Source organism: Apiospora marii, assembly GCF_038362585.1.
Source record: "Apiospora marii strain CBS 49790 chromosome Unknown utg000004l_segment0_segment0, whole genome shotgun sequence".
NCBI classification, from domain to species: domain Eukaryota; kingdom Fungi; phylum Ascomycota; class Sordariomycetes; order Amphisphaeriales; family Apiosporaceae; genus Apiospora; species Apiospora marii.
Window position 1 is genome coordinate 305,552 of NW_027117375.1, and position 19,537 is coordinate 325,088.

A 19,537-nucleotide genomic window follows, 5' to 3' on the forward strand; every position below is an offset into this window, starting at 1 on the left:
TCCGGATGAGGCGAGGTGATGGGGCCGGGATACTTGCGCTGAGTCGCAGTGCTGTGTCAAGTGTACCTGCAGATGACTTAAGACGTTGATGCGCCGAAGTCTAATGCGGCTGTACAGATAAGGTATCGACTTTATCTAGCCTGAGGCTGCTTGCACTCAACTTAGACCAATTGCGACTGCGAGCTGAGGACGGACGGAAAGCCGCCAACTGCGGGGCAGATGGCAGCCAGACGGCAGCGCTGTTGCCGGCACATGACGTACCTTGACTGCAACCGCTCCATCCAGAACGGCGAAAACAAGACGCGCGGGCATTTTCCGTGCATCGCATCGACTTACCCCGGACTGTATGTCCCCGATCAATCAAGGCAGATAAGGATAATGCTAAGCTCCTCCTAAGGTACGATCTGCTGCCTCGGCAAATCATGTCCCATCGACTTAGCTAAGTGCATAGCCGATTTGTCATCAAGGGTAAGCTTGCAGAGGGCCAGAGAGGGTCAGAGAGGGTCAGAGAGGAGAGAGATACATCCCAACACCGAGTGCCCCGAATCTGGGGCCCTTCGGAGTTATCGTGATGGTCCACTTGTATGCAATGCCGGATCAATCTGACCTGGCTACAAATGGGCGACATTTATAGTATACACCACTAGTTACCACGTCCCGTCTTCGCTGCTTTGAATCCGAGGGAGGGAAAAAAAAAAACTTACTTATTGCTATTTGCCCTCTGCATACATCATCGCTTTAGAGTAAAAGTGTTTTGTTGGATTTCTTAGAAATTATTTTCGTCTGTCTTCAAAGACGTCATCGGTGAGATAACACGATGACAGCGCCGACCCCGGACCTGCCGAACCTCGCCGCCGACGACTCGATGTTGTCTCGCAAGTTCGGCCGCGAGACGGCCAACTATTTCTCTGGCAGCCCTCTGAACCGCGTTTCGTTCTTGCGGGCCGAGCATGGCTTCTTGGCGTCAGCCTTTTCACACCCCACGGCCTCATTCCTGCCCATGAACAACCTGTCGCCCGCGGTCAAGGACGCGTCCAACCTCGGCTTTGTCACCAAGGCGGATATCGAGCCCCTGACCGGGGCCGAACCCTTCCGGCAAACGGAGGAGGAATGGGTCAAGAGCTTCAACTCGGACATCATCTCCCCCGTCATCCTGTTCTTGGGTCTGGACGAGAAGAAGCCCACGGGATTCGAGTACAAGGACTTCAAGGGTGCCCCGTACTTCGCTATTGATGTGACCCCGAAGGACAGCCTCGCCGAAAAGGCGAACAGTGTCATCGAGGCGGTGAAGGCCAAGGGATTAGACTTCTCCAAGTCGGCTAGGATGATGTCATTGACTGCACCAGAAGGTGAGTGAGAAGAGAGCATCGGACGAAGGAGGGACACGATAGGGAAAATTTTGAGGCTGACTATTTTCCCCCTGCTTCTCACAGCCGCCATATACGCACAAGCGCGGGCCCTGCTGGACTGGAACGCGCGGAACCCCTTCTGCGCCGGTTGCGGGGGCCGCACACTTTCCGTGAACAGCGGGCACAAGCGAAGATGCCCTCCGACGGACTATGCAGGGGTTGCCGAGGGTAACCCTCCCAAGGAGCGAGGCGACTGCCCGACGCGGCACGGCGTCTCGAACCTCTGCTTCCCGCGGACCGACCCGACCATCATCGTGGCCGTCGTGTCCGCCGACGGGACCAAGCTCCTGCTCGGACGGAACAAGCGTTTCCCGCCGGACTGGTACAGCACCCTGGCCGGCTTCCTGGAGCCTGGCGAGTCGATCGAGGAGGCGGTCCGCCGCGAGGTGTGGGAGGAGAGCGGCGTGACGGCGGGCCGGGTGGTCCTCCACAGCTCGCAGCCGTGGCCGTACCCGGCGAACCTGATGATTGGCGCCATTGCCCAGGCCACGCCCGACGGCGAGACGATCGACTTGGGTAACGACCCGGAGTTGGAGGACGCCAAGTGGTTCACCATGGAAGAAGTCAGGGACGCTCTGACGACCGGCGTCAGCGACTTGGGTGGCCCGGCTCCCTCTACCTACAAGGAGGGAGGTTTGAGACTGCCCCCCCAAACGGCTATTGCCAACCGGTTGATTGATTCGGTATGTGGCGGATACCTCGCAGCTGTATCCAAGATGTGAGAGGAGGGATAGTTGCCATAGACTAAATGGGCGTTATCACTGATGGGGTAGATGTTGATGATTGGCACATTGCACATGTTCCGGAAGGCTGGGACTCATCAGGGTTGTTCAAGCAAGAGGAGCATAGGTAGATACTCGATAGACATCACCGACTGTATACGGGCTCAACATGGACGCGGGTTACGATAGTGCAATTGAACGTGAAGTGGCCTGGGGAACCAAGTACTGTCGGATTATGTGTCCACGAAACTGCCATCTCAGATCAGGCCCTCTTTCTCTAGCCGTGCTAACTCCTCCGCCTCATTCTGCTTCTCTTCAGCCGTCATGTCAGATTCCCCGTCGACTGCTGTCCACCAGCGGCCCTGTCCATCCGCGGTAGGTAATTCCAAATTGTCGTCACTATCGTTGTCTTCGATGAAGTCCTCGAACCCCATGTTTGCAATCGCCAGGTTGTTGAACATGCACGTGGCTCGGTTCCAAGGCATACGCACGCGGTTATAGTCATGCACGCCAGACCAGCGAGTCTCCAAGTCCCCCGACGGTTTCTCCTCGTAGCTGCGAATGCGTTCCGCCAAGATACAAGTCTTGTCTCTGAGCCCTTCGTCGTCTATGACGAGATACAGGGTCCGGTCAAGGGCATGGCCGTCCAAGGCCCAGGTGGCCTGTACGAACGTCTCGATGGTCGATAGGCTCGCGCCCGCCCACGCGTTCGAGACAGGTGGGCGAAGGTCTGGCTTGGTGAAGGGTGACTCCGCCCCTTCACCAAGGCCCAGAGCCTTGAGATCTTCGATTTGGTCTGACAAGACGAGCTTGAGGGAGGGAAAATAGCCAGGGTAGGAGTGCAGATGCACGAGCGCCCGGTTCAGTTGTTTATGACTGCTGAACCCTCTGGTATATTCTTCCTTGTTGAGTAGGATAAAGAGTATGTAGGCAGCTGTAGGCTGTAGGATTAGGTAGCATTAGGTAGTATTGCAGATAGAGCCTATATTAGGTAGGCACTTTCCGCAGCAGAAGATGAATATACCAGGCTTCCTATTCATCTTCATCTGGTTATGAGCCCTCTGACGTAACCCTTGCACCCGCAAAAGTTGCAACAATTTACGAAGATCGCGATAGGTCACAGGCCCCGACAAGTAAACAGACAGCTTCGACAAGCAAACAGACAGCTTCGATAAGCAAACAGACATATTCACCACAAACCCAGCCATCACAGATACGTCCATCCATCACAGATTCATCTAGCCATCACAGATTCATCCAGTCACCACAGATTCATCCAGCCATCACAGCTATCACAGATTCATCCAGCCGTCACAGGCACACCCATTATGGACGACCATAAAGTCGACCAAATGGCCTCCGTGCGAGGTCATAAACTCACAGATTCCTCGACATATTTTGATTGGCGACGCTTCTTCGACCCAACCGCCAAGATCCTCGACATCTGGGGAGTGTTCACCGGAGAGACCCCCATCCTCCCGGAACCGACCGAGGAAGACTGTCTTGTTTATCAGGACGGGCGACGCAACAACAACCCCCAAGTCGATCAACAGAGAACACAGTTTAAACTGGAGTTCGCGTACAAACGATGGGAGGCCAACAGAGCCAAGGTCAAGCTTGCCCGGCTGCTCGTACAAGCCTCTACTTCTGACATTGTCTATCGGGAGATAGAGGATACGCTCCTGCAGTCCCCTAGAGACGCTGTGGCTAAGCTGAAATCACAGTACGGCATATCAAACGACCGGGCCCAGACCCAACTTATGAACGAAGTAACCCAGCTCAAGATCTGGCGTTGTGAGAACGCCACTGACTACATTACTCGACACAAGGCACTTCGCAACGATCTCGTACGGGCCGGCTACACCAAAACCGACACTCAGTTTGTAACTGATATGATCATGGGCCTCGGACGAGACTATGCCGAATTCCGACGAAGATGGGAATGGGACACGGACAGGACTCCCAACGATCCTCCCAATGTCGAATTCTTCTGCACACGACTCAGAGCAGAGGAGGCTCAAGTGGCTGCCGACAAGAAGAACAAGTCCAAAAAACCGGACGATAAGAAGTCGGACGACAAGAAGACAGACAAGAAGGAAAGAAGATGCTCCTACCCTGACTGTCCGAACCCGAAAGGACACAATGAAGAGGATTGCTGGACAAAGTACCCTGAGAAGAAACCTAAGGGATTAAAACAGGAAACCAACAACACCACACCCAAGGAAGGAGGTCGCCGTATCGCTGCTCTAAGCCTGACCCACCCAGAGAATTTCTCTCAGGCATTGCTGGCAGCCTCCAGCAAACACTCGGGTGATTATGATGCAGACCCCCCAACTCATTGGGCACCTCAGCTGATCAACAAACTCCCTTGCTACGATGTCCCCAACATGTCGGATCTGTCCAAAATGCTCACTGACAAGCTTCACAAACTGAGATGCGCAGTAGAGAACGGTGACAATCCCGAACTCGCCTTCACGGTACAACTACTCCAGAGAATGCCAATCTGCGGTAAAACCCTTCGCCTCATTGAGAAAGTATACCTGAAGACCGACTCCTCACCCCCGCACATTGAACTGACCAACATGTCCAAAGACTACAACCCCACTTGGGGCCAAGCAAGTTTCGTGATCGATCGTCACGGAGCTACCATGACAGCCAAAGATCCATTGCTGAAGATTGCAGCCCATATTGCTGATACCTTGAACCCGTCCAAACAGCAGGACGAACCATCTACACCCACCCACCAGCCACACACCAACAATACCGAACATGATGCTGATGACTCTATCTGGGGAAATGCAACATTCGTGACCGATCGCCATGGTGTCACCAGAATTGTTGATCACCTCACTAACACTCCTCTCTCCAAACTTGACGTGAATCCGGCTTTCTATCAAGGTACACTGTCCCGCCCCGCAACAAAAGCTCCAAACGCTGACTTCTCACAGCCCCGATCTGATGCGAATCAGGGGGAGGATGAGCAGGAAGGAAGGACTTCTGGGAGGCAAATGGGACATGTATTTTTAGACAGAGCATCAGATTGCGAGAAGAAGAGGACTCTGGCAATGATTGCAGCAGAAAGAAGAGGTCAGATTGACTCTCAGACCTGGCTCGTCGATAGCGGAGCCAGCATACCACTTACAAACAATAAAAAGTGGTTCACAACATTCACAGAATTCCAGTACACCATTGACACCGCAAACTCAGAAGCATCACTGAAGATTCTCGGAGGTGGTACTGCTGAAATACCCATGATTGGAGAACAGGGGGAGCAGAACACGCTTGCACTATCGGAAGTAGCGTACGCACCAGCAGCTCAATGCAACCTTGTCTCCATGTCACAACTAGCCACCAAAGCCGGGGTGCATGGCGTTTGGAACCAGAACGAAATCACCATGATCTCTGAGGACGGGTATCTCTTTGGGAAAGCCACCCAAGTGGGAGGACTGTACCACCTACATGTTGCTGGCGAAACCATGGGAAGAGTTGAGAGACCTCTCGCGGCAGCGGTCGACCTGCAACATGACGTTTGGGTATGGCACCGCAAACTTGGACACATAGGCCTGTCCAGTCTTCGAAAACTTCTCAAGCTGAGCACGGGATGTCCACTCACAGACAAACAGGTCAAGACCTTCCTGAAGACTGTATGTCCCATCTGTGCCACCACCAAAGCAGTCGTCAAGGTACCGAGAGAACCTGCAAGGCGCCGAGCAACAGAATTTGGCCAGCTGATTCATGTCGATTCCTGGGGGCCGTATCCCATCAGGGGCTATGACAACTCAAGATATGCCCTGTTCATGATCGACGACAAGACAAGATGGACAGAAGTAACTCTCTATGCTGAAAAAGCGGAAGTGCATAACGTTTTCAGAAAAATGCACAACAACATCGAGCGACAATTCAACGTCAAGATCAGAGCATACAGAATGGACGGAGAATTCCAGCAAGGCGACACCGCAAGACTTATCGAGGAAAACCACATCAGGATGGAACCAACCGCCCCATATCAACACTACATGAACGGAGTCGCAGAAAGGAACATGAGGACAAACAGAGACATTGCCAACCCCATGATGGCAGAACCAGAAATCGTCAACAAATATATCCTCATATTCACTGAGAAATCCGCCGAGAAGCTACGAAACTCCACCATACCAGAAAAACTCTGGCCAGAATCCCTGAAACATGCCGTCTGGCATAAGAACAGATCACCCACCAGAGCTCTGAAGAATGACACACCTTGGAACGCTGTTCACGGACAAAAACCAGACCTCTCACAAGAACACGTCTTCGCAAGTCGCGTCTGGATCACCCTACCTCCGGAGAAAGGACGAAACGTGCTCCCGAAGCTGCACGGACAACGAGGATGGATGGGCTACTTCGTCGGTTTTGAGACAGAAGCAGTGATGAGAATCTTCTCCGAGGAAAAACATCGTGTTTTTCGAGTGGGAGTAGGTCGTGTGGAAGAAGATCAAGGCCTTGATGATCAGCACGATGAACCTTCCATTAACGATCGCCAACCACTCCCTGACGACCTCGTTCCTGACGAGCACATTTCCACAACCTCGTCCGAAGAAGAAGACATCGAAGGATACAATAGCCCTAGTCACGACACAGACATATACGATGCGACACCTCCAAGGGCTCACAGTCCAGCTGGGAACCCAAACAGCGCGCAAGACGACGACCTCATAGATCAGGATGACGGGTTCATGGATCAGAATGATGACTTCATGGATCAAGATGATGACCTCGTGGACCAAGACGATGAGATGGAAGACAACGTACAGCCAAGACCAAAGACCCCAGAAACTGAGTCCACGACATCACACGACACTCATGATTCTGATGCAGACGATGAATCTGAAGAAGCTCAGAGATCTCCTGTTCGATCACGATTCTTCGCTATGGCAAAAAGAAAGCATGATCAGACAAAGTCCAAATACTTTGGCGATGACTCACCAGAATCCGAGGATGAGAATACCCAGACTGAGAAAAGACGGGTACGATGGACGACTGAGGAAACTCAGAAGGTTCGAGAAATGATGAGCAACAACATTCCTCAAAAACAAATGAGGGAACATCTTCCAGGAAGAAGCTACAGGTCCATAACACAGAAGATTCTGAACCTGAAAACCAACATCAGCGACGAGGAAGGATATGTGACGGATCAAGACAAATGCACCCACTGCCTCACCAACCGAGGAAGGTGCCGAAGGAAACCAGGGAAACCACGATGCCTGTATTGCCAAAAAAGAAGACTGATATGCGCAAAACCCGGAGATGGTACACTTAAACCTGAAAGACACGAAAGAGAAGCCGTTCAGCATCTGCCCCCCGAGAAACGCTGTCGTCACTGCAACGCTAGAGGGAGAACAAGGTGCAACGGAGAAAACCCATGCCAATTCTGCAAAAAAGATGGAACACAGTGCATCACGCAGGAAAAAGTCGATAGTCCAAAGTGCACACACTGCGAGAGAAGAACCGCCTTCTGCGACAGAAATACCCCATGTGGTAGGTGTGCTGAAGGACTACATCACTGCACCTATGTGACAGAAGGAGGCTTTGCCAAGAAAAGCTACAGTTCACATATTCCCGAAGGAAAGAAAAATAGCAGAATGGCAAAAACTGTCATGGAAAGCGACAGTGAATGCGAACGTTGTCTCTTGAAACACCGCGACTGCGAAAAAGGGAAAACCATGCTGGCAATGTGTCAAAAACCAACAAGCATGCTCATGGAACCACCCAGGAGGGTGGAAGGAATCATACACAACCCAGCCCTATCGACTGGATGACGAACAAGATATTCAACTGAAGGACAATTATGAAGAATTCTTGTACAAGATACCTGCTGGGAAGCCCACTAAATCGTCAACAACCCAATATTCTGAGAGGAAATCACCAGAATGGCAAACCAACGACGACATAGCAGAGTTTCAGAACAACACTTCAATGAAGGATAACCTATTCCATGGACCCAACAAATCCTTCACCTCACAATACACGGCAATGATGGTTCTGGCAATACCCAAGTATGCACAAGAACCTGCAGGATATACGCAGGCCATGAAGACACCTCAAGCTCCTGAATGGCAGAAGGCAGTGAGCGCCGAGAACCAGAGTCTTGTAGACAACCACGTCTACGATGTCATACGAAGGAAAGATGTGCCTTCTGACCGGAGGATTCTCACCGGGAGGTATGTCCTCAAGATCAAAACACTGTTCGATTCAGACACCAGGAACTACAACCACAAGTTCAAGGCCAGGCTCGTGGCCAGAGGATTTCAGCAAGAAGAAGGAATCGACTACGAAGAGACATTCGCCACTGTCGTCAAGTCATCCTCCTACAAAATCCTCATGGCATTGGCAGGCGCCCTCGGCCTCAAAGTCTATCTGATGGACGTCAAAACAGCCTTTCTGAATGGCGATCTCGATGTGGAACTCTATATGAAACCACCACCGGGAATGGGCATCGAAGGAAACATGGTCCTCAAGCTCCGCAAGGCCCTGTATGGCCTCAAACAGTCTCCAAGACAGTGGTACGCGAAGCTATCACAGACACTGAAAGAGCTCAATTTCCGGGTCTCCGCATACGATCCATGCGTCTTCATCCACAATGAAAAACTCTTGATCGTGGGAATTTGGGTGGACGACCTCACAATCTATGCTCTGGACGAAAGTGTGGCCAACGAGTTCAGACGACAGATGTGCGACAAGTTCAAAATGACTGACGAAGGATTATGCACATATTATCTTGGCATGAACGTCGTTCAAAATGAAAAAGGCATATTCCTACACCAAAAGCGATATGCAGAAGACATCTTGGAGAAATATGGTCTGACACAACTGCCAATTGAAAACATGCCAATGGACCCGAAAACCCAACTCACTATGAGTAAAGGGAACGCCGAACCTGCATTCAAGGAGAGGTATCAATCAATGGTGGGGTCATTGATGTGGCTATCAAATCAGACCAGACCAGACATGGCATACGCAGTCAACATGGTCGGAAGATTCAACGCCAATCCCGATCAGTCGCATATGGATGCAGTGACACACATCTTTGCATACCTTCGTGGCACCACAGGCCTAGGCATCCATTACAAACGACAGAGGACAAGTCAACTTGACATTGAATGCTTCTGTGATGCAGACTTTGCGAGCTGCCTCGAGACACGAAAGTCTACCACAGGTTTCACCTTCAAGATAGCAGAAGCCCCAGTGTCATGGGCATCGAGAAGACAAAAACACAATGCTACGGCAACCATGGACGCAGAATACTATGCTGCAGCAGACACTGTCAAAGAGGCAATGTGGATTCGATGGTTCATCAACGATCTTGGAGTACCTGGCTTTGCACCAGACCATGTTACAATCCAAATTGACAACAATGCAGCTCTTCGACTCACCAAGAATCCTGAAATGCATCAAAGAGCCAAGCACATTGACATCAAGCATCACTTCATCAGAGAACGGGTCATGGAAATTGGAGACATTCAGACAAAGAGAATCCCAACCAAGGATAATCTGGCAGACATCATGACCAAACCACTGCCACGAGACGTTTTTCAACACATGACCCGAAGACTCGGAATGATCAACGTATCGAAAGTTGAGACAGCAAGTCTGTGATACAGATATATCAGAGGTTTCATTCAGTCAGGGGGAGAGTTGTTTATGACTGCTGAACCCTCTGGTATATTCTTCCTTGTTGAGTAGGATAAAGAGTATGTAGGCAGCTGTAGGCTGTAGGATTAGGTAGCATTAGGTAGTATTGCAGATAGAGCCTATATTAGGTAGGCACTTTCCGCAGCAGAAGATGAATATACCAGGCTTCCTATTCATCTTCATCTGGTTCATGGCTTTCGTGTCTGCACTGGGTGCGGTAATGAAGAGGACGCCTGCCATAGCTCTAGAAAATAATCAATGGCAATGATGATGAACAGATGACTGGGAACCGATAAGGCCATTCTGTTCCTTGCTTACCTGTACCTTTATAGAGGCATGTGTTTCGCCTGTCATTGCAGCACTTAGGTGCTGTTGCCTAAGCTAGGTGGTAGCATATAAGTTGTTTTTGCAGATCTTCAAGTGCTCTGGAGCGTAGTGTACGACCTTACAGGGTAATGTTTAACTTCCCCTTCCATGTATCTTTCTGAAGGTAACAGACTTAAACTAACCCTTGAGGGGTAGGTTAGTCCAGAATCCATGATTGGATACATGTTATATTTTAGCTAGGCAGGTAGTTATTAAGGCGCGACCAAATACCATGTACTTTACAGTAATTGACGCTACCATCGAGCACAGCACAAGGATGTAGGCAATGATGACCTGCCAGTGGAAGATGCCCCGACCTGAGTTGTCTCTATCTCCAGGTAGCTTAGGCACGCTGACCCAGCCGCCAGCCACTAAAATGCCACAGCATGTCGCCCACCACAGCTGCCGCGTGCCCTGGCCGCCCTAGCCGGCTGATTGGCGGGTGCCCCACCCAGCTGCCTCTGCGCGAGAATAAATACTTGCCTTCCTTCCCTCTTCTCTGACTTCTCTTTTCCTTTCCTTCTTTATCATCAGTGGAGGTTAGACTAATTACCGTCATGTAATTAATTTAATTTTTCATTTGAGGCTCCGCTATGCGGCTTGCTGAGGGTTGATTTTATTCTCTATAATTTTCCTTCCGTTCCCGGCCTCATCAATTGAAGGAGACGCTCTTCCTAATCAGCCGCCGACTCCAGCTCTTCCTGGTTCGCGACTGTGGGGTGTCTGCGACATTTCATTACATAGAATACTTTCTAATAGGTGAGGATTGGCGAGACCTTGGCTCTAACTGTCGTGGTCATCAAATGCCGTAGTAAAAAACCATCGCTCTCGCGCGCAAGTAGGCTGTCACGCCTGGCACGCGTCGCCCGTTTTGCTTAATTGCTTGCTTGGTTACGACTTGCGGCGTGGCCAGTTCTTCGGGTTCGTAAAGGTTGACTCGAAGAATCCCGTGATGTTCGACCTGGCAATACTTGCTTCTGCGCGTGCTGCCTCGAACTGTTAGAACTGAAATCACCATGCTTCTGTTCTTTCTATCTTGGAAAACTACGGTCATGTTTTGAGCATTCTCATAGGGTCTTCAGTGTTGCCAATGGCTGTCGACATATCCAGACTGGAGCATTGGACGTGAGGTGTGAATGAAGTGATCCATTCGTTTTCTGCAATACAAATCCATCGTCAAAACATGCGGAATTTTCATTGTTGTCTGCTACCGGGTTGTAAGATTTCCACTCGCAAGTCTGGTATACAATCACGCATAAAATTCGCATTTGATCAGGTTAACAAGAACATGCAATTATTTGTGTGGCAAGGAGGTTCGTGTTGTCATTGGCTGTCTATCTTATCTAGAACTGAATCCGATTCGACGGACGTGCTGTTTGTATACAGCGTCTTCAACATGGCAATATTACTTCCTCCTACGACCCAGTGACATGCTTAGTACAGGCGGCGGGGAGGAGACATGGAAGCCTTGATGACCAGGCTTCCAACGTTCTGCCAGCCCTTCTTCAGCAGAGAGACGAGGTAGTTGATGGCCAACATGATGTTGGAGATCAGCTCCTCGGTCTCCATGCCGACGTTGCCGACGGCGACACCCATGCAGAGGACCTTCTTCAGCTGGAACTTGACGGTGGACTTGACCTCGGTGATCTTGCCGCTCAGGTCATCGGAGTGCGAGACGGGAGTGGGGAACTTGCCAGCCTTGGACAGACCGGGACCCAAGAGACGGGGGATCTGCTTGATCAGGGCCTCGGAGGCGATGAAGGCATCGTACTTGCGGGCAAGCTTCTTGATGAGCTTCTTGTTCTTGTTCAGCTTCTTCAAGTCATCGGCGGACATGGCGTCGACACCACCGTGCTTGGCACGATCGATCTGTTCGTGGCAACTATTGTCAGCATCCGCGCCTCCGGCAGTCGGTCTCTTCTAGTCTCGGGCTTGCTTACATCGTGCTGGTCACCGAGAATGCAGATGGCCATGTTGGGGCGGGGAACGCTGGGCAGCTTGACGGTGCCAGAGAAACGCTTATCACGCTGGGGGTCGTAGTTCTTCAGACCGATCTGGAGCTCGACGGTCTCCAAGAAGTTGCGCTTCTTCTCATTGTTGGAATAGTCCAGGAGCTCCTGAACGTGCGTACGCACTCCGGCTGAAGGTGACAAACATGTTAGAAACCGATGACATGATATTCAGTTATCTAGAGGATGCGACTGCTTACCGACTGTGATCTTAGACATCTTGACAGTCTTCCAGTAGATTCAATCTAATGGTGAGGAATACTGCGTTCGCGATGGTTGATGGATGGGGATGGACAAATTTTGGAGGGGAAATCCAGTCGAACTTTTTTGGATTTGTTAAGTCCTGGCAATAATTTCGGGTGGCGCTTGTGGGAGTGGGTGGGGTTTGGCAAGCCTCACTGCGGGGCGGTGTATCTCAGCTGTGGCTCAGGTCAATCTGATTGGCCGTACTCCGTACCTAGGTACCTTCGACAATTGACTCAGGCGCTGGTCCATTCAATGTTGCATGTGATCATCTACCTACAGAGGTCTGTATCAAATATATACCTGAATCTGCATTTAATAAGCAATGTCAAAGACGTCTCTAGCTTTTGCTAGGTGGCCCAGAACATGATTTGTCCCCAGCTGGTCTTAGTCTGATATCCATTAGCATGCGTTGCCTAGTCGGATATGGCGTGGTTTCGGCTGCTGTAGGATGATGAGGCTATCACAGGTTACAATACATAATGATGTATAAGACATGCTCGGCAACCATTTGGAACATGCGAGGTCATGTCGAGATATTCAAGCAGCCGGAAGTATCTCAACTCGCACCCCTCAAAATTGAATATATATTCTTTTTATTTTCATAAGAATCCTCGAATTAAACTGTGTACCATATTCTATTTCTTCTAAAACTGAAGTATATCTTATTAGCTTAGATTCGGTGGTTTCTATTATTGAATTACGAAGTACACAGAGTTGAAGGTGTGCGTATTTTATCCCGAGAGGCGCAAGCCCGAGTTGTTGTTGCGGATGATCTGGTTCTGTTTCAGTATACCACCCCGCAGCTGTTTGGAACTGGGATTGGACCCCTTTGATCCTATACCGAGTATGCACATTATTACAACCTGACTGATGACCCAATCGCTGACTACCAATTTATGGACATGGCACGTTTCTGTTTTCATCAATGCCGAATGCTATCATGCCACAAGTGGTTCAGTAATGAACCGTCTGATAAGTAAGCATCGCCGTGACGAAACAGATTGGGTATACAAGAGCTACTGCCGGTTCAGGTTCGATGGGCGAATGGTGTTAGAATATGCCTCCTTTCTAAGGGCTGGTATCTAATGCCAAATGACGCCTTACTCAGACCTTGTAAAACGATGGATATATAGCTTGCATTAGGAGGGGGAGGGGGGACCCAAGAAGTACTGCGGATGACGCAATTGGAGACGACAATTGCTCATCTCGTATCCCCTATGTATAACCTAAACAGCTGGCAAGGGAAATCTTCAAGCTTTCAGGATACAACATTCGCGAAGTACAGTTGAAGAAAAAAGAGGTGGCTGTTCGTCTCATTCGATCGATCACCATGTCCACCATTACCACCACCGTGACTGATACCACGCCGGCCGCCCCTGCTCCACCGGGCCAGCCGGACATCGTCTACGCTCCGGATTACCAGAAATGGCAAGCCCGGGCCGCACGGCGCCTGGCTTCTGAGGCTCTGTCCAAGACGGTTCCCGAGGGCTTCCCCAACCAGCTGTCGGGCGATCTCGTGTGGGAGGGAGACAAGCTGGCCGAAACGTATGACTGGACCTACATGCTGAACGAGGATCAACTGGCCGAGATCGACCGGGCCGCTCAGCACTTTAAATGTTTGATTCCCCTCACTAAGTACAAATAGGTAATACATATTTACTAATGAGCTACACCTAGCCTTGGGCCTATCCTTGGGCCACCTCTCGCCCGAGACATTCCCCCTACCCACCCTCCACGCGGAGCTGCGGCGCCTATCCCCGGGAGCTGCACACAGGCCACGGTTTCTTCGTGCTCCGGGGCCTGCGGGTCGACGACTACACGCGCGAGGAGAACGCCATCATCTACGCGGGCGTCTCGTCGCACATCGCGGCGCAGCGCGGGCGGCAGGACCACAAGTTCGACGGCCAGCCCGCCGACGTCGTCCTCACCCACATCAAGGATCTCCGGGGCGAGAAGATGGCGGCGGGGGGCGCCATCGGCAGCCCGGCCTACACGACGGACAAGCAGGTCTTCCACACGGACTCGGGCGACATCGTCTCGCTGTTCGCGCTCGCGACGGCGGCGGCGGGCGGGGCGAGCAAGCTGGCGAGCACCTGGCGCGTCTACAACGAGATTGCGCGCACCCGGCCCGACCTGATCCATGTGCTGAGCAAGGACTGGGATTACGAAGTGTAAGTTTGGCCCGATCTGTTCTTATACCGTTTTATGGCCCCTTTTCCTTGTAACCCAAGGTCTTGTCTGACGAGAACTGTAAATCCCCCCCCAGTTTCGAGAAAGCAGATAGACAGTGGACGGAGAGGCCACTGATGTTCCATGCGGAAGCGACGGAGTCCCGGCCCGAGCGCATCGCCCTCCAATACGCTCGCCGCTACTTCGTCGGGTTCGGGGCGCTGCCGCGCTGCCCCGGCATCCCGCCCATCAGCGAGGCGCAGGCCGAGGCTCTGGACACGCTGCACTTCCTCGGGGACAGATTCTGCGTCAACACGAATTTCCAGAAGGGCGATATGCAGTATGTCAACAACCTGGCCGTGTTTCATGCCCGAGACGGGTTCACGGATAGCTTCGAACAGGAGTGAGTACTTGGGCAACCGTGACATATGACATGCGCTGACAGAGCTTAGGCGACACCTTCTTCGCCTCTGGCTCCGCGATCCGGAGAATGCATGGGAGACCCCAGAGGTATTGAGGCCTAGGTGGGCACAGCTGTACGAGGGCATTACCCCGGAAAGCCAAGTCTTTCCTCTTGAGCCCTACATCCGCAGCGCCGGCCACAAGGGTCGATAAAGAAAGTCACCAAGAATGGGATGGACACCAATTGCATAGTCTCAGAATAGCGAACTTTTGCCTATGTGCATAATTAAATTGTACATCATATCATGTGACTTATACCCGGGGTTTCGAGGCCCGCGAAACCATTCTGGTGGCCAATCCAAACCGTCGTGACCCCTCCCATAGGAAGAACAATGAACCATCTAGGCGTCGGCGGGAATGCCGACCTTGGCGACGATCTCGCGCGCCTCGGGGCCGAAGTCGAAGGGCTGGCCGCCGGCGAGGGCGCGGGCCTTGGGATCCGTCTCGTTCTCGAGGATGATCTTCTGGGCCATGAAGCCGCGGGTCCAGGCGTCGCTGACCATGGCCTTGGCCTGGGTCTCGGGCAGCTTGGGGAAGGGGACCTCGGTCTTGTTCTCGTCGCCGTCCTTCTTGTCCCACATGGTGCTGGTGGCCGGGTCCCACTCCCAGGTCCAGGCGTAGGCCGGGTCGGCGTAGGCCCAGGGGTTGCCGAGGGCGCGGCAGCGGCGCGAGGCCCCCTTGGGCAGGAAGGGGATCACGTGCTTGATGTACGTCTTCTCGACAAAGTCGGTGACGAAAAAGAGGCCCGGGTGCGTGTCCGCGGCCGGCTTGGCGTACTCGGCCGTCGGGGTCCCGTCGAACTTGTACTGTGGGTTCGTGTAGAGGGCCCGGAGCAGGGCGGAATAGTTGCAGCCTAGCTCGTAGGCCTCGGCCGGGGTGGGGTGGGTGATGGGCTTGGAGGAGGCCATGTTGCCCGACGATGACGACATTTGGAATGGAATCGGCGGTACAGTATGAGATGGGGAGAGAGCTTTTGATCAGACGGCTAGTCGCTATTGTAGACTTGTTGCGTCGAAATGGAGGATGAGGGGACGAATACTTACTTTAAGGCAACACAGGGCCCGCCTCCCCGCCCCTGGTCCCCCTCCCCCTCACCGGTCTGCCGGTCTCTATGAAGCATTTAAAGCTTGAGGTCTGAGCAAGTCAGAATTGCTTTTGTAATTGTGGGACCCAATGGCGATGTTGATCCCGTCATCCCACCTTTTGACATCACAATTGCCTTTGCGATCCAGAAACCTGCCGAATTCGGTACCTAGTCCAAATGGCTGCTATTCTCCCCAAGGCGCAGACTGCGGATGAGTTGGTTGGAAGGAGTCCGAGGGGACACTGTCAATCGTCAACTGTCTACATGCCATGCGACCAGCGAATCTCCACTGGCATACGTGTAGCGATCGTGGAACAACCAACGATCTTAGGGTAGATCGTTACCGCTATTAGGCTCACCAGCATTGATTGTTACTGCGTAACAGAACAGCATGACCACTGTTGGCCTGCTGGTTCACCACGTGCATCCGAAGAGAACCGGCGAAACGGGTCGGATCCCGGATACATCTCTGTCCTCTGCTATTCCGTGCTATACTCCCCAATCCATTTGTTCTGCCATCATGGGGAGCAGTTTACCCATCACTGTCGTCTCTAGCATCGTCGTCGTTGTCCAGCTTACGAGTCGACGTCCCCAACCGAGTGCCCCGGAGACGAGTGCTTCTTCACGTTTACCCACTTGGGAGGCCACGGGAAATTTTGCTTGGCCCCATCCCAAGTCAAGAGCCAAATAAACAGGTGTCATCTTCAAGGTCTTATGGTCTTGTGGTTTAGTGGTATAATTCTCGCTTAGGGCACATCCTGAGCATCATGCGAGAGGTCCCGGGGTAAGTGACCAAATCCCCTGAACAGTTGGGGTCTGAATGATTACTAACAATACGCAGTTCGATCCCCGGCAAGACCCCAACATAATTTTTTTGCTTTTTTTTGCTTTTTTTTTTTCTTCTCGTATGCGTCATGGGCACTTTTGCTTTTGATTACCCCTCAGTTTCCTCGCTTATTCATAGACGATGCCTTTGTGAAGGGTGAGAACGCAATGTTGTGCCTGGGCCCTGCGACGTCTGACTGTCTATGCAAGTGGTAGTGTCCTGTAAGGATAATACGCCGTATGATGATGCATGACGCTCTCATACCCGGTCCTTCTTAACTTACATAGGCTAACGAGCCGTGCCAGAGTCAACACGTGCTTACTATACTGTGTCGCTATGTCCGGGGACTATGGTTCGTAACCCATACGTTCTCCTGCAGTTTAGGTGTGGATGCGTATAAGGTGAACGTTACATATGTCAGGTAGTCGCAGGGCGTCCAATTTGAGCTCCTAAACTAGCAGAGCGAATGCAAGATGCTATTTTTGGGTCAATATCGAGATGCATGTGCTAGAGATGCGGCTGTATGTGGTGTAGTGGGCCAGCTGTATTAGCCGCGAAAGAATGCACCACTCGGAACGAGCCGCCACTCGATAATCACTCGGTAAACATGCAGATGTAATAGCGTCCTGCAGTCGGGGCGATATGGGATCATCGTGACCAGATTCAGTAAGTAATCTAGCTCATAGGGCTTACTATACTAACAAGACTGCAGATCATGATCATATCCAGGCCGAGTATAAATATGTGCTATCGCCTCGGAAAGGATGCTTTCAGATCATATTCAACATAGTCACATATTTACGAAGTGTCACGATTGTTATCACACCCTTGAAGTTCAACAAACATGCTTTTCCCGGTGGTCTTGACGCTCGCAGCATCCTGCTCGGCCTGGTCCGTCCCTAGAAAGGTTGACGAAGCGAGACAGGCACTTCTCATCCCTTATGTCTACAGCTTCTCGCCCAGCGGACGACCGGGTCCTGGTAATTCACCATACTGCCAACTTACTTGTGAGAGAGCCCTGCCCTGCCCCGCCCCGCCCCTTTCCCTTCAATCCTCGAGATCCGAGAGCTGACCATGGTACACCGGTACAAAAAGTCAACGTAACCGACGCAGCCACCAGCGACGAGACCCAATGCCAGGTTCAGTACGGTCCCTGTGCGTGGAGCGGCGAGCGGCCGCCCGAGGTGCCCAAGCCGGATGCGCCCAGCCCAGCGAAGTGCCAGAACGAAGATTTCACGTTCTGGTTCAGCAAGTTCGACTCGATGCGAAATTTTAGTCTGGAGATCACCCACATCTATCACGACAAAGACAGCGGATCGGATGTCGTGCACATAGGCGATAGCGGGTGGATCAACGCCGATCTCACCCGGGATAGAGGATACTCTTTTGTCTGTGGGGGTAGTGGTGTTTGCAGCATGAGTTTCCGTAACCAGACGGATCCCCTCGTGGCCAGTTTCGCATGAAGTAGTAGGGAACTTCGTTTGTTATGGTGGTAGTTGAAAATGACTGCAGGGACTGTTATTCGATGGTGAAGACCGCCGCCCGGCGTGTCCACCGCAGGGGCGGAGGCAGAGGTTTAGTTCCATCAGAATAAAAGTTGTCCAATTCATGATACCAATGCATCTGGTGGAACTCGTTGTCGCCTACAGCGGCGGTCTTGGCCAAGTAAAGTCTCACAAGAAGCTGTGGTGGCTTAGGCGTATGATGCTCACTGCTAATAAGACACCATCTGGACAAGCAGTGCCGCGAGGCAGAACCGCGAGGGTGGAAAGAGATTTGTGTGAAGATCACACACCCGGATACGCTCCCAGACCACATGAGGATTCGAGGGGCGATTGCAGAAGAATGGAACCTCTCAGTAGCATATCATGGCTCTCTTTTCTCAGCCTTTGGCAGCGTCACCTGCAGCCGGGGTTACTCGAGCCGAGTGGGAAGTGGGCAGCGGGATGCAGATGACGAAGAGCCCTCGCGACGTCCGATGCCCGACAAGCAGCATTCCGACTGGCCCATATTTCGTCCGTCATCAACACGAGTCGTCCCACCCCAATGGTTAGGCTGGAGACTTCTTGGCGTTCTGGACATATCTGGCAACTGGAGGCAGATAAATGGCCTTTGAGAGGGCGGGCTCCAGTCGTGTCACGGCTCGGAACTTACAATCGTCGTTGGGCGTGACCCTTTTGATCACCCCTCGATTGGGGGCGACATGGCGGATTGGCGGGGAATACGGAGCGAGATCCTAGTTGACGATCAAGCAAAAGCAGTGATGGCAAATGCTACCTCACGGACACTCAGACGTCAGCTCGCCTGACAGAACATGTTTGCCCTAGAAAATAGCCTTAACAGGGTCTGCTTATAGCAAGGGCGGCTCGGAGTCAGTGCTGTGCAGATCCCCAGCAGTGGTCCGAGACCGTCGTCACTGGCCGCCGATTGTGTGTTTCTCTGTCACCCACCCCGGCTCCGAGCACCATGTAGATTACCTATGTAGTCTCCTCGGCTGATGACGAATGTTGTCGCTGACCGTCGGGAGAGCCACACGTAGATACATAGGTATGGCCCGGTACAACGACCGTGATCGA

The 19,537-nt window shown here is 52.1% G+C and overlaps 7 protein-coding genes across 7 annotated transcripts; 4 read left to right on the forward strand and 3 right to left on the reverse strand.

Moving 5' to 3' along the window:
* Nucleotides 1-817: 817 nt before the first annotated feature.
* Nucleotides 818-2,131, forward strand: PG985_006032 (uncharacterized protein; the record flags this gene model as incomplete). Its single annotated transcript, XM_066825801.1, has 2 exons — nt 818-1,349; nt 1,434-2,131. The coding sequence occupies 2 exons, from the start codon at nt 818-820 to the stop codon at nt 2,129-2,131; spliced, it is 1,230 nt and encodes a 409-aa protein (XP_066685408.1).
* A 257-nt stretch (nt 2,132-2,388) lies between these two features.
* PG985_006033 (GroES-like protein) lies at nt 2,389-3,339 on the reverse strand (the record flags this gene model as incomplete). The annotated part of the gene is made up of 2 exons (XM_066825802.1): nt 2,389-3,072; nt 3,325-3,339. 2 exons carry the CDS (start codon nt 3,337-3,339, stop codon nt 2,389-2,391), a joined length of 699 nt encoding a protein of 232 aa, XP_066685409.1.
* A 120-nt stretch (nt 3,340-3,459) lies between these two features.
* Nucleotides 3,460-5,090, forward strand: PG985_006034 (uncharacterized protein; the record flags this gene model as incomplete). Its single annotated transcript, XM_066825803.1, has 2 exons — nt 3,460-4,954; nt 5,080-5,090. The coding sequence occupies 2 exons, from the start codon at nt 3,460-3,462 to the stop codon at nt 5,088-5,090; spliced, it is 1,506 nt and encodes a 501-aa protein (XP_066685410.1).
* Nucleotides 5,091-11,599: 6,509 nt separating this feature from the next.
* Nucleotides 11,600-12,393, reverse strand: PG985_006035 (60S ribosomal protein uL1; the record flags this gene model as incomplete). The annotated part of the gene is made up of 3 exons (XM_066825804.1): nt 11,600-12,034; nt 12,106-12,305; nt 12,375-12,393. The coding sequence occupies 3 exons, from the start codon at nt 12,391-12,393 to the stop codon at nt 11,600-11,602; spliced, it is 654 nt and encodes a 217-aa protein (XP_066685411.1).
* Nucleotides 12,394-13,750: 1,357 nt separating this feature from the next.
* Nucleotides 13,751-15,204, forward strand: PG985_006036 (uncharacterized protein; the record flags this gene model as incomplete). The annotated part of the gene is made up of 4 exons (XM_066825805.1): nt 13,751-14,017; nt 14,098-14,591; nt 14,687-14,992; nt 15,042-15,204. The coding sequence occupies 4 exons, from the start codon at nt 13,751-13,753 to the stop codon at nt 15,202-15,204; spliced, it is 1,230 nt and encodes a 409-aa protein (XP_066685412.1).
* Nucleotides 15,205-15,392: 188 nt separating this feature from the next.
* PG985_006037 (uncharacterized protein) lies at nt 15,393-15,980 on the reverse strand (the record flags this gene model as incomplete). Its single annotated transcript, XM_066825806.1, has 1 exon — nt 15,393-15,980. The coding sequence occupies one exon, from the start codon at nt 15,978-15,980 to the stop codon at nt 15,393-15,395; it is 588 nt and encodes a 195-aa protein (XP_066685413.1).
* A 1,825-nt stretch (nt 15,981-17,805) lies between these two features.
* On the forward strand, nt 17,806-18,424 carry PG985_006038 (uncharacterized protein; the record flags this gene model as incomplete). The annotated part of the gene is made up of 2 exons (XM_066825807.1): nt 17,806-17,941; nt 18,057-18,424. The coding sequence occupies 2 exons, from the start codon at nt 17,806-17,808 to the stop codon at nt 18,422-18,424; spliced, it is 504 nt and encodes a 167-aa protein (XP_066685414.1).
* Nucleotides 18,425-19,537: the final 1,113 nt, after the last annotated feature.